This window comes from Scardinius erythrophthalmus (assembly GCF_964197995.2).
Source record: "Scardinius erythrophthalmus genome assembly, chromosome: 20".
NCBI classification, from domain to species: Eukaryota; Metazoa; Chordata; class Actinopteri; order Cypriniformes; family Leuciscidae; genus Scardinius; species Scardinius erythrophthalmus.
Genome location: NC_138240.1, coordinates 38,365,884 through 38,379,633, shown reverse-complemented (window position 1 = coordinate 38,379,633; position 13,750 = coordinate 38,365,884). Strand labels below are relative to the sequence as shown.

Below are 13,750 nucleotides of genomic sequence, written 5' to 3'. Positions count from 1 at the left end.
AGGAAAGACGTTTCTTGTAGTTGGTCACCAGGTTTGCTCACATCTCAGGAGGGATTCTGGTCCACTCCTCTTCACAGATCCTCTCTAAATCCTTAAGGTTTCTTGGCTGTCGCTTGGAAACTCAAAGTTTCAGCTCCTCCACAGACTGTCTATAGGATTAAGGCCTGGACACTGGCTAGGCCCCTCCAAGACCTTAATGTGCTTCTTCTTCAGCCTCTCCTTTGTTGCCTGGGCGGTGTGTTTTGGGTCAATGTCATGCTGGAAGACCCATCCACGACCCATCTCCAGTGTTCTGGAAGACCCATCCACGACCCATCTCCAGTGTTCTGGAAGACCCATCCACGACCCATTTCAAGTGTTCTGGAAGACCCATCCACGACCCGTCTCCAGTGTTCTGGAAGACCCATCCACGACCCGTCTCCAGTGTTCTGGAAGACCCATCCACGACCCATCTCCAGTGTTCTGGAAGACCCATCCACGACCCATTTCAAGTGTTCTGGAAGACCCATCCACGACCCGTCTCCAGTGTTCTGGAAGACCCATCCACGACCCGTCTCCAGTGTTCTGGAAGACCCATCCACGACCCATCTCCAGTGTTCTGGAAGACCCATCCACGACCCATTTCAAGTGTTCTGGAAGACCCATCCACGACCCATTTCCAGTGTTCTGGAAGACCCATCCACGACCCATCTCCAGTGTGCTGGAAGACCCATCCACGACCCATCTCCAGTGTTCTGGAAGACCCATCCACGACCCATCTCCAGTGTTCTGGAAGACCCATCCACGACCCATTTCAAGTGTTCTGGAAGACCCATCCACGACCCGTCTCCAGTGTTCTGGAAGACCCATCCACGACCCGTCTCCAGTGTTCTGGAAGACCCATCCACGACCCATCTCCAGTGTTCTGGAAGACCCATCCACGACCCATTTCAAGTGTTCTGGAAGACCCATCCACGACCCATTTCCAGTGTTCTGGAAGACCCATCCACGACCCATCTCCAGTGTGCTGGAAGACCCATCCACGACCCATCTCTAGTGTTCTGGAAGACCCATCCACGACCCATTTCCAGTGTTCTGGAAGACCCATCCACGACCCATTTCAAGTGTTCTGGAAGACCCATCCACGACCCATCTCCAGTGTGCTGGAAGACCCATCCACGACCCGTCTCTAGTGTTCTGGAAGACCCATCCACGACCCATCTCCAGTGTTCTGGAAGACCCATCCACGACCCGTCTCTAGTGTGCTGGAAGACCCATCCACGACCCGTCTCCAATGTTCTGGAAGACCCATCCACGACCCGTCTCCAGTGTTCTGGAAGACCCATCCACGACCCGTCTCCAGTGTTCTGGAGGACCCATCCACGACCCATCTCCAGTGTTCTGGAAGACCCATCCACGACCCGTCTCCAGTGTTCTGGAAGACCCATCCACGACCCGTCTCCAGTGTTCTGGAAGACCCATCCACGACCCATCTCCAGTGTGCTGGAAGACCCATCCACGACCCATCTCTAGTGTTCTGGAAGACCCATCCACGACCCGTCTCCAGTGTGCTGGAAGACCCATCCACGACCCATCTCTAGTGTTCTGGAAGACCCATCCACGACCCATTTCCAGTGTTCTGGAAGACCCATCCACGACCCATTTCAAGTGTTCTGGAAGACCCATCCACGACCCATCTCCAGTGTGCTGGAAGACCCATCCACGACCCGTCTCTAGTGTTCTGGAAGACCCATCCACGACCCATCTCCAGTGTTCTGGAAGACCCATCCACGACCCGTCTCTAGTGTGCTGGAAGACCCATCCACGACCCGTCTCCAATGTTCTGGAAGACCCATCCACGACCCGTCTCCAGTGTTCTGGAAGACCCATCCACGACCCGTCTCCAGTGTTCTGGAGGACCCATCCACGACCCGTCTCCAGTGTTCTGGAAGACCCATCCACGACCCGTCTCCAGTGTTCTGGAAGACCCATCCACGACCCGTCTCCAGTGTTCTGGAAGACCCATCCACGACCCGTCTCCAGTGTTCTGGAAGACTCATCCACGACCCGTCTCCAGTGTTCTGGAAGACCCATCCACGACCCGTCTCCAGTGTTCTGGAAGACCCATCCACGACCCGTCTCCAGTGTTCTGGAAGACCCATCCACGACCCGTCTCCAGTGTTCTGGAAGACCCATCCACGACCCGTCTCCAGTGTTCTGGAAGACCCATCCACGACCCGTCTCCAGTGTGCTGGAAGACCCATCCACGACCCGTCTCCAGTGTTCTAGAAGACCCATCCACGACCCGTCTCCAGTGTTCTGGAAGACCCATCCACGACCCGTCTCCAGTGTGCTGGAAGACCCATCCACGACCCGTCTCCAGTGTGCTGGAAGACCCATCCACGACCCGTCTCCAGTGTTCTGGAAGACCCATCCACGACCCATCTCCAGTGTTCTGGAAGACCCATCCACGACCCGTCTCCAGTGTTCTGGAAGACCCATCCACGACCCGTCTCCAGTGTGCTGGAAGACCCATCCACGACCCGTCTCCAGTGTTCTGGAAGACCCATCCACGACCCGTCTCCAGTGTTCTGGAAGACCCATCCACGACCCGTCTCCAGTGTTCTGGAAGACCCATCCACGACCCGTCTCCAGTGTTCTGGAAGACCCATCCACGACCCGTCTCCAGTGTGCTGGAAGACCCATCCACGACCCGTCTCCAGTGTTCTGGAAGACCCATCCACGACCCGTCTCCAGTGTTCTGGAAGACCCATCCACGACCCATCTCCAGTGTTCTGGAAGACCCATCCACGACCCGTCTCCAGTGTTCTGGAAGACCCATCCACGACCCATCTCCAGTGTTCTGGAAGACCCATCCACGACCCGTCTCCAGTGTGCTGGAAGACCCATCCACGACCCATCTCCAGTGTTCTGGAAGACCCATCCACGACCAATCTCCAGTGTTCTGGAAGACCCATCCACGACCCATTTCAAGTGTTCTGGAAGACCCATCCACGACCCATTTCCAGTGTTCTGGAAGACCCATCCACGACCCATCTCCAGTGTGCTGGAAGACCCATCCACGACCCATCTCCAGTGTTCTGGAAGACCCATCCACGACCCATCTCCAGTGTTCTGGAAGACCCATCCACGACCCATTTCAAGTGTTCTGGAAGACCCATCCACGACCCGTCTCCAGTGTTCTGGAAGACCCATCCACGACCCGTCTCCAGTGTTCTGGAAGACCCATCCACGACCCGTCTCCAGTGTTCTGGAAGACCCATCCACGACCCGTCTCCAGTGTTCTGGAAGACCCATCCACGACCCATCTCCAGTGTTCTGGAAGACCCATCCACGACCCGTCTCCAGTGTTCTGGAAGACCCATCCACGACCCATCTCCAGTGTTCTGGAAGACCCATCCACGACCCGTCTCCAGTGTGCTGGAAGACCCATCCACGACCCATCTCCAGTGTTCTGGAAGACCCATCCACGACCAATCTCCAGTGTTCTGGAAGACCCATCCACGACCCATTTCAAGTGTTCTGGAAGACCCATCCACGACCCATTTCCAGTGTTCTGGAAGACCCATCCACGACCCATCTCCAGTGTGCTGGAAGACCCATCCACGACCCATCTCCAGTGTTCTGGAAGACCCATCCACGACCCATCTCCAGTGTTCTGGAAGACCCATCCACGACCCATTTCAAGTGTTCTGGAAGACCCATCCACGACCCGTCTCCAGTGTTCTGGAAGACCCATCCACGACCCGTCTCCAGTGTTCTGGAAGACCCATCCACGACCCATCTCCAGTGTTCTGGAAGACCCATCCACGACCCATTTCAAGTGTTCTGGAAGACCCATCCACGACCCATTTCCAGTGTTCTGGAAGACCCATCCACGACCCATCTCCAGTGTGCTGGAAGACCCATCCACGACCCATCTCTAGTGTTCTGGAAGACCCATCCACGACCCGTCTCCAGTGTGCTGGAAGACCCATCCACGACCCATCTCTAGTGTTCTGGAAGACCCATCCACGACCCATTTCCAGTGTTCTGGAAGACCCATCCACGACCCATTTCAAGTGTTCTGGAAGACCCATCCACGACCCATCTCCAGTGTGCTGGAAGACCCATCCACGACCCGTCTCTAGTGTTCTGGAAGACCCATCCACGACCCGTCTCCAGTGTTCTGGAAGACCCATCCACGACCCGTCTCTAGTGTGCTGGAAGACCCATCCACGACCCGTCTCCAGTGTTCTGGAAGACCCATCCACGACCCGTCTCCAGTGTTCTGGAAGACCCATCCACGACCCGTCTCCAGTGTTCTGGAGGACCCATCCACGACCCGTCTCCAGTGTTCTGGAAGACCCATCCACGACCCGTCTCCAGTGTTCTGGAAGACCCATCCACGACCCGTCTCCAGTGTTCTGGAAGACCCATCCACGACCCGTCTCCAGTGTTCTGGAAGACTCATCCACGACCCGTCTCCAGTGTTCTGGAAGACCCATCCACGACCCGTCTCCAGTGTTCTGGAAGACCCATCCACGACCCGTCTCCAGTGTTCTGGAAGACCCATCCACGACCCGTCTCCAGTGTGCTGGAAGACCCATCCACGACCCGTCTCCAGTGTTCTGGAAGACCCATCCACGACCCGTCTCCAGTGTTCTGGAAGACCCATCCACGACCCGTCTCCAGTGTTCTGGAAGACCCATCCACGACCCGTCTCCAGTGTGCTGGAAGACCCATCCACGACCCGTCTCCAGTGTGCTGGAAGACCCATCCACGACCCGTCTCCAGTGTTCTGGAAGACCCATCCACGACCCGTCTCCAGTGTGCTGGAAGACCCATCCACGACCCGTCTCCAGTGTTCTGGAAGACCCATCCACGACCCATCTCCAGTGTTCTGGAAGACCCATCCACGACCCGTCTCCAGTGTGCTGGAAGACCCATCCACGACCCGTCTCCAGTGTTCTGGAAGACCCATCCACGACCCGTCTCCAGTGTTCTGGAAGACCCATCCACAACCCGTCTCCAGTGTGCTGGAAGACCCATCCACGACCCGTCTCCAGTGTTCTGGAAGACCCATCCACGACCCGTCTCCAGTGTTCTGGCTGAGGGACGGTGGTTCTCGTACAAGATTTCATGGCCCTGTCCATCGGCCTCTCCGTACGGTGAAGTCGTCCTGTACCCCAGAGCATGATGCTTCCACCTCGTGCTTGGGTGTAGGGATGGTGTTGTTGGGGTCATAGTCAGCGCTTCTCTTCCTCCAAACATGACAAAAACTGATGCCAAACAGCTCAATTTTGGTCTCATCTGACCACAGCACTTTCTCCCAAGCCTTCTCTTAATCATTAGATGTTCATTGGCAAACTTCAGACAGGCTTCTACATGTGCCTTCTTGAGCGGGGGACCTTGCTGGCGCTGCATGATTTCAATCCACTGTGGCGTAGTGTGTTACCAGTGCTCTGCTTGGTGACTGTGACCCAACTGCCTTAAGATCAGCCTCAAGCTCCTCCCGTGTAGTTCTGGGCTGATCCCTCACCTTTCTCAGGATCATCCGTACCTCATGAGGCCAGATCTTGCATGGAGCTCCAGACCGAGGGCGATTGATTTTTCATTTTGTATTTCTTCCTTTTATGAATAATCACACCAACAAAAGTCTCCTTCTCACCAAGCTTCTTGCTGATGGTGTTGTAGCCCATTCCAGCCTTGTTCAGGTCTACAATCTGGTCCCTGGCGTTTGACGGCTCTTTGGTCTGTGGTGGAGAGGATGGAATGGAAGACACAGATTCTGGAGACAGGTGTCCACTGACATTAGAACATTAGGAGTTCTTTCTGAAAGTGACAGGACTAATCTGTGGGAGGAAGAATCTTTGCTGGTTGTTTGGTGATCAAATACTTATTTCCCTCGATCAAATGCTAATCAATTTACAACCTTTATATAATGTGTTTTTTGGTTGATATTCTGTCTCTATCCGTTAAAATAAAACCTACCATAAAAATGATAGACCCTTCATTTCTTTGTAAGTGGGTGAACTTATAAAATCAGCAGAGGATCAAATAATGATTTCCCCCACTGTAAATAATGTTTTGAGACATCATTAAAGACCAGATAACTCTGAACGAACGTTCTATTAGCGTTAATGGAAGAACATTTGTTCATAACTTTGAGAGAGCATTCCTGTCGGCTGTTGTCTGATGATATTGTTGAAAGCACAATATAAATGAAGGTGACTTGACTTGTCTCGGTGTGCTGTGATTGACAGCAGGGCGGCCGGGAGTTTGTGCCGGTGGTCGTGAGTCGGCCGGTGTTGAGGTCCATGTCCAGGCGAGATGTTCTGATCAAGCGCTGGCCCAAACCTCTCAGCTGGCAGTACTACCGGTCCCTGCTGCCCGACGTCAGCATCACCATGTGTCCGTCCTGCTTTCAGGTACACACACACACACACACACACACACACACAGGCTTCTTTTGATTTCGGCCTCTTCCCTCTCTGTGATGTTTGATTGCATTCTGTTGTCTTTTCCAAAGATGTTTCACAGTGAGGACTACGAGCTGTTGGTTCTTCAGCACAACTGCTGCCCGTACTGCCGCAGACCCATCGATGAGCCCAGCACCTAGTGTGTGTGTGTGTGTGTGTGTGTGTGTGTGTGAGAGTGTGTACTGCCGCAGACCCATCGATGAGCCCAGCTAGCTCATCTGCGTGTGCTGAATGTGCGCGATCTCGGTCTGATCAGGATCGAGCTGCTCTAGTCCGTCAGTAAATGCCAGCTCAGCGCAGCTCTGATAGGATTACCGGGATCAACCGGCCAAAGTAGATTACAGTGTGTGTCCATGCATGCTCCTTATCACACTTACACAAACATACAGCTCACTCCATTTCACTGTCCTTTTCAATAAAGTTTTCATATTTATGCTCTAATGTGTATTGTTGTCATGTTTTCCTATCAGTTGAGCTGAAGTGTTTTTATATATTGTCTTTTAAAATATGGAAGTCATTCTCGTTTTGACAATTAAGTGAATTATAGGAGCTTTTCTTATATATTTTTCTACTTCTGATTGGATCTGAGTGGAGTGGACATGACCATTTGTGAAAGATTATTGTTGGAAATATTTCCTTGAGTGTTTTGAATGCAGAACCAAGTTATCATTTCCTTTTTCTGTCCTCAAAGTTATTTTCCATCTTGTAAGTCTCTATTAATATCCATTTAACTAACTTCATGTCCTCATCCTTTAGGAATTTATATTATTTTTGATATAAATTTGATATAAACCAAGAGCACAAACATGTTTTGTGAGATTTGTCTCGCTCTGAAATGTTCCTGTTTGTTAAAATGACAGACATCGTCATTTCAAAAGATGGTTAATAAATGAACTGAGTCACTGAACTTTAGCTCTCTATTTCCATTCAGCATTATTTCAGTAATATTAATTGTTTTTGTCATTTATGTCAGTTACAAGTGTAATAGCTGAAGTGTGCATAGCTGGACTCGATCAGAGCAAGTTTCTGAAGTCTAAAGACTAGTTCATGGAAATCCAACAAACACCAGCAAACTTGCAAGTGGATTTAGAAGCGAAACCTCCAGTGTCGCACTGAACCGGCCTTGAATGCACTAGTCGGTTTTTGTGGGCATTCGGAGATACATTGGTACTGATTTATTTGAATTTGTGGGGTGGAAAATGAAAGTGTTACTGTGTTTACAGTCGGTTTACCTTCATGGATTATCAAGCCTCTCTGACCCCAATCTGCCTGTAACTCAATTCCTCCAAATTGCATGGCCTCTCTGTAATCTCATTAATCTAGGCACATGGGGTTCATATAAGAGGGACGCTTGAGTCCCGGGCAGCAGATCTCTCGCTTGCTCTCAGGGACTTTATTCCAGCTTCGTCTGTCCACTTTCTCTGTCTTGATCCTTAACCAGTGAACCGAATATGAACGGAACGGAAGGTCCGAACTTCTACGTGCCGATGTCCAACAGGACCGGTGTGGTCCGCAGCCCGTTTGAGGAGCCGCAGTATTACCTAGCGGAGCCGTGGAAGTACTCGCTTCTGGCCGCGTATATGCTCTTCCTCATCTTCACTTCATTCCCCGTAAACTTCCTCACGCTCTACGTCACGGTGCAGCACAAGAAGCTCCGCACGCCCCTCAACTTCATCCTGCTCAACCTGGCCGTGGCCGACCTGTTCATGGTGGTGGGCGGCTTCACCGTCACGCTCTACACGGCCCTGCACGGATACTTCAACTTGGGGGTCACGGGCTGCTACATCGAGGGCTTCTTCGCCACGCTGGGCGGTAAGTGCACTCACTCACTGCCGAAAAACCAAACCAACCAGTGCTCGAGATGTTCATTAAAGACCAAATAAGGATCAGAATGCATTATAGGGACATGTTAAAAAAAAACATGGTATTCTTGGGAGTCCCATGTAAAGACTGTGATGTACATCATGGGTGGTCAAGGTCAATTTATTTTAGAGTGACTTGTTACAGCGTAATTATACATTAAGTACTGAGTAATAATAATTAACTACATGTACTTACTTTAGGATTTGGGTTAGGATTAGTTGCTTGTAATTATGCATCATTTAAAGTTATTACTAGAACAACTACATGTAACGTGACGAACACTGCAAAATAAAGTGTTACCGGTGATTCTCACAAAAATCTCAGAGTCATCATTTAAAAATAGCGCCTATTTTTTGAGACATTTTTGTGGCATGTTTTTCATGCAAATCTAACATCAAAGATTCTGTTATCAAGACCATTAAGCACATTTCACCCTCAACTCTAATAATTACCATTATGCAAAAACTATTTATACATCCAGGTAGTGTTTGCTGTACAAAAAATAATAATAAATTGTAACCATTCAGATGAGTTACAGTAACATGAATAATTTTTGGGGGGACATAATGTGACAATGCAAAAAGAAAAACAAGGTTAAATATAGGCTTCTTTTTTTATTCTGATTTTGGGAAGGAAATATGAGCTGATCACAGATTTCCTGAGATTCACACATAAGTGCTGTGAAATATTGCTTTTCATCCAGGCAGATAATGACTTCATATCACATTTTGTGGTCAGTTTGGGTCTGTTCTCATAACAGCATCTTTATGGTTGGATCTGATATGGCGATTCAATAAATCTCCATGTAATAATTGACATTATATTGACATTGGACTGTGTAGTCTAGGAGGCCGTCTCTGTTACTGGTGTAACCCTCGTTCCCTGATGGAGGGGAAAAGAGATGTCAAAATACAGTCACCAGGGGATCCCCTTGAGAGCCCCAAACACTTCTGACGTATTCTGAAAAAGCCAATGGAATTGGTGTGTGAAATTTGCATGCCAGGCCACGGCCCCAGACATATGGGTGTATAAGGCGAGCCGGCTGCACACATACTTAAAGTTTGTTCTGAGGAACTGAGACAGCATCTCAAACCCCTCAGATGCAGTTCAAGTTTTGACTGTCAGGGAATGAGATGTTTCATTTATGTCGGTCACTTTCGACATTGTGTTGAAATATAAGGAGGTTAGCATGTGGAAAATACATACTATGGACTCACCAGAGGGAGTACAACATAGGAAAGAGTTTCTGTGGTGGGCTCCACTTAAGGAGGGAGAGACTAGCGGCTTCACAGCGTCTGATGACAGATCTAGCTCTGCCCAGGGGAAGACATTGGGTCTCATTCATGAAACACGAGCAGAACGAATTTTTGTGTAAATCGTGTGTATAGTGGTTCTGGCATAAATTTTCGGATTCATTAAAATGTTCGTATTTTCCAAATGTTAGTTGGTACGAAAGAAATCTACACCTACTCCCAGCCACGCGTAAATAGTGCGTTTAACATCCGAACATTTTGCTCAGTAATAAGGCTGCATTTTAATTCACCTTAATCGGGTACATATTTACACAGCATTTTGAAAAAATATTATATATAGTAATTATAATATATAATATATATTATATAAGGGAGTAGTCCATGGCTATCCAGGCCAGGGTCTCAGGACAACGTGAGAGTAGGCCGGACCAAATTCCAGGCACAATTCATTAACGGAGAAGGCTTTTTGTTCCCCCCCCCCACCTTCTGGACGGAGGTGAGTGCAATCAGGAGAGCCGTTTTCATAGTGAGGGCACTAAGCTTGACGGACTGCACGGGCTCAAACGGATCTCTCTGCAGGGCCTGAAGGACCAGAGAGAGATCCCAAGAGGGGATAAGGCAAGGTCTAGGAGGGTTTTGCCTCAGTGCACCTCTCAAGAACCTAACTATCAGGTCGTGCTTTCCTATGGACCTACCACCCACTGTGTCGTGATTAGCCCCTGTAGCGGCCATGTACACTTTAAGGGTAGAGGCCGACAGGTGCCTCTCCAGGCCCTGCGGAAGAAAGGAAAGCACCGAGCCGACGTTACAACTCCATGGGTCTTCACTTCGGGAAGCACACCATGTAATAAAGAGGCGCATCTTCAAGGCGTAGAGCCGCCTAGTAGAGGGGGCTCTGGCCTGAGTAATGGGTCCAGGGACCAGACGTGGAGGTTCCAGAGGTATGGGCGCGGCTGCCTGATTGTGCCATGCCCCTGAGAAAGAAGGTTCTTCCTCAGGGAATCCACCAGGGAGGGGCCAATGTCATCAGCATGAGCCCCGAAAACCAAGTCTGGTTGGGTAGCCTTAGAGCTAGTAGCATGGCCAACAACTCAAGGCAGTTGATGTGCCAGCGCAGTCTGGGTGCCCGTTGCATACAGTGTCCCAGCCGGATTCTGCTGTGACAACAACAATACACACTCGTTCAGGAACTCTGACCAAGGACTGAATAAACGGCGGTAAATCGTTGTGATGACCACACGATGTGTGCCGCGGTGCCATGCCTATCTTGGGACTCGAGTCTGAAGCCAATGCTGAAGCGGTCTCATATGCATCAACCCCAGCGATGTGACTGCAGCGGAGGAAGCCATATGCCCCAGAAGCCTCTGAAAATGATTCAGTGGAACTACTGTTTTGTGCTTGAACAGTCTCAAGTAGTTCAGCACTGACTGTGCACAGTGTTGAGAAAGACGTACTTTCATACAACATCACATTTTCCTTCCTTGCCACAGTTGCTTGTGTCTTGCACACTAGTGGAGTAAAAATAAAGTATTATGTCACTGTTAAAGGGGGGGGGGGTGAAATGCTACTTCATGCATACAGAGTTTTTTACACTGTTAAAGAGTTGGATTCCCATGCTAAACATGGACAAAGTTTCAAAAATTAAATTGTACGTTTGAAGGAGTATTTCTGTGCCAAAAATTGTCCTTCCGGTTTGTCACAAGTTTCGGAAAGTTTTTTTCGAGTATGGGTATGCGTGACGTCAGTTGGGGCGGAATTTCCTTATATGGGTCCTAAGGGCACTTCTCGCGGAAACCTGCGGGCGCGCGCGCGCATCCATAGACCAGAGCAAGAGAGCAAAAGCAGTTCGCCCATCAAAGCGCTCTGCTCGGCTTAATTTGTGAAGTCAATGTCACCAAAGAAGTGGGTTTTTGGTTGCCAGGGCAAGACAACCCTGCACAGATTCCCAAAGAACCCAGCGTTAAGGGACCAGTGAATGGAGTTTGTTTTTTCAGAGCATCATCAACGGAGCTGTGTAACCTGTGCGTTGGAACCGGGCGGTGAGTAAAACTGCTTCAAATGTCTCTGTGTGTTGTTAGCTCGGCGCGTTAGCACAGCTTTAGCTCCGCCCACACGGCCCGCCTCCAGACGCTCGTTTTTTTCCGGAAAGACTCGGTAAAGCCTATCTTTCTTTTATAAATATAATAAAAGATATGAGATGTGAAGGATGCAATACTACTCTATAGGTACTCAAGATTAACAGGAGATTGAGTGAAAATGAGCATTTCACCCCCCCTTTAAGTAACTGCTTAAGTTCAAACAAATTGACCAAAATCTAAACTATGATTTGTGTAATTTTAGTTATGACAGTGACACACATCAGTTCATAGTATAACTACACCAAAACATAGATTAAAAAGTTCTTCGAGACAAACTATAAGTTGGCTTGAGAAAGCCGGACCAGAAAGTTTGAAGAAGTTTTAAAGGCTTTAAGTTTAAAGTAGTTTGAAGTAGTTTAAAGTATGATAGATAGATAGATAGATAGATAGATAGATAGATAGATAGATAGATAGATAGATAGATATGCTAGATAGCTAGCTAGGGTATTCCGGGTGGATGCTATGTGGTTGCTATGGTGTTCTGGGTGGTTGCTAGGCGGTTGCTATGGTGTTCTGGGTGGTTGCTATGGTGTTCTGGGTGGTTGCTAAGGTTTTCTGGGTGGTTGCTAGGGCGTTGCTAGGCAGCTGCTAGGGTGTTATGGTCGGTTGCTATGGTGTTGTTAGGCAGTTGCTAAGGTGTTGTTAGGCAGTTGCTAAGGTATTCTGGGTGGTTTCTAGGCAGTTGCTAAGGTATTCTGGGTGGTTGCTGGGCAGTTGCTAGGGTGTTCTGGGTGTTTGCTATGGTGATGCTAGGCGGTTGCTAGGGTATTCTGGGTGGTTGCTATGGCGTTGTTAGGAAGTGTTGAAGGCATCTCATGATTTCCTGTTTTGCTGCCCCGAGTCAAACGAGACCACCATAATTTTTTTATGACACTTATATCCAAAGATATCCCTTTGATCTCTTTCAATGGAAGTCTATGGAACTTCTTGCTATGGTGCTCCAAATGGTTGCTAGGGCGTGGCTTGATAGCTTCACAATGATCCTGAGAGACTGGTTGGTCATCTGAGTAAAATGAGCCCGCCCCCTTGTCTCTATGACACTGTGATCCAGAGTTATGTTCAATACAAAAAATGTATCCGAGTAGGAGAAACACATGCGTTTCATGGGCCGACCTTCGCCATAGTAAGTCAATGGGGCAACTTTGGGCGCCTCTTGCCCCCCAAGGGTGCAATGTTTACCCCATTGTGAGGTATGTTCTTACAGAGCCTGTCAGCCTCTTCAAATGTGGTGACCCACACGTTTCTGCGAAATCATCGCTCAGAGCTATGAGTGGTCAAAGTTCGTCGCAATGTTAAGTCTATGGGATTTTTTGGCCCATATTCTGATTTTTTTCTCCTGGGGCGAACACCGTACCCCCGATCGCTTATAAAAGATAGAGCACACCTCTCCTCAATAACCCGCACGATTTGACGCCTCATTCATGGGTCTGTGACAAACGGTGCAGGAGGAGTAGCACGCCAAACTTTTGTCCAGAATAATAAGACCTAGAATGTACATTTCCTGAAGAAAATGTGAGTGGCGCTTGCAGTGGCAAAATTCGGCACGGTTGCTAGGGTGTTTCTAGTAGGTTGCTAAGGTGTTCTGGATAGTTGCTAGGTGGTTGCTAGGGTGTTCTGTTGCTAGGGCGTTGCTAGGGTATTCTGGGTGGTTGCTAGGCGGTTGCTAGGGTGTTCTGGGTGGTTTCTACGGTGTTGCTAGGCAGTTGCTAGGGTGTTCTTGGTGGTTGCTATGGTGTTGCTAGGGTATTCTGGGTGGTTGCTAGGGTGATCTGGGTGGTTGCTAAGGTGTTGCTAGGTGGTTGCTATAGTATTCTGGGTGGTTGCTAGGGTGTTTCTAGGCGGTTGCTATGGTGTTCTGGGCAGTTGCTAGACGGTTGCTAGGGTGTTCTGGGTGGTTGCTTGGCGGTTGCTATGGTATTCTGGGTGGTTGTTAGGGTGTTGTGGGTGGTTGCAAGGCAGTTACTAAAGTGTTCTGGGTGGTTGCTAGGGCTTTGCTAGGGTGTTCTGGGTGGTTGCTAGACGGTTTCTAGGGTGT

At 49.3% G+C, this 13,750-nt stretch overlaps 2 protein-coding genes across 3 annotated transcripts in view; both read left to right on the top strand.

Annotated features, from left to right (window-relative positions):
* The window catches only part of ift122 (intraflagellar transport 122 homolog (Chlamydomonas)), a 110,778-nt gene extending 103,412 nt beyond the window's left edge, over nt 1-7,366 (top strand). Inside the window, exons 28-29 of one of the 2 annotated variants that reach the window (XM_081348151.1) lie at nt 6,246-6,410; nt 6,512-7,366. In XM_081348151.1, the coding sequence (XP_081204277.1) occupies nt 6,246-6,410; nt 6,512-6,601 (255 nt within the window). In that variant the 3' untranslated portion in view covers nt 6,602-7,366. The remainder of the gene's footprint in view (nt 1-6,245; nt 6,411-6,511) is intronic. The other variant, XM_081348152.1, reaches the window with a different exon arrangement.
* A 534-nt stretch (nt 7,367-7,900) lies between these two features.
* exorh (extra-ocular rhodopsin) overlaps nt 7,901-13,750 on the top strand; it is a gene marked incomplete at its 3' end in the record, with an annotated part of 9,458 nt that continues 3,608 nt past the window's right edge. The window contains exon 1 of the mRNA XM_081350071.1: nt 7,901-8,273. Within this exon, the coding sequence (XP_081206197.1) occupies nt 7,913-8,273 (361 nt within the window). The 5' untranslated portion in view covers nt 7,901-7,912. The remainder of the gene's footprint in view (nt 8,274-13,750) is intronic.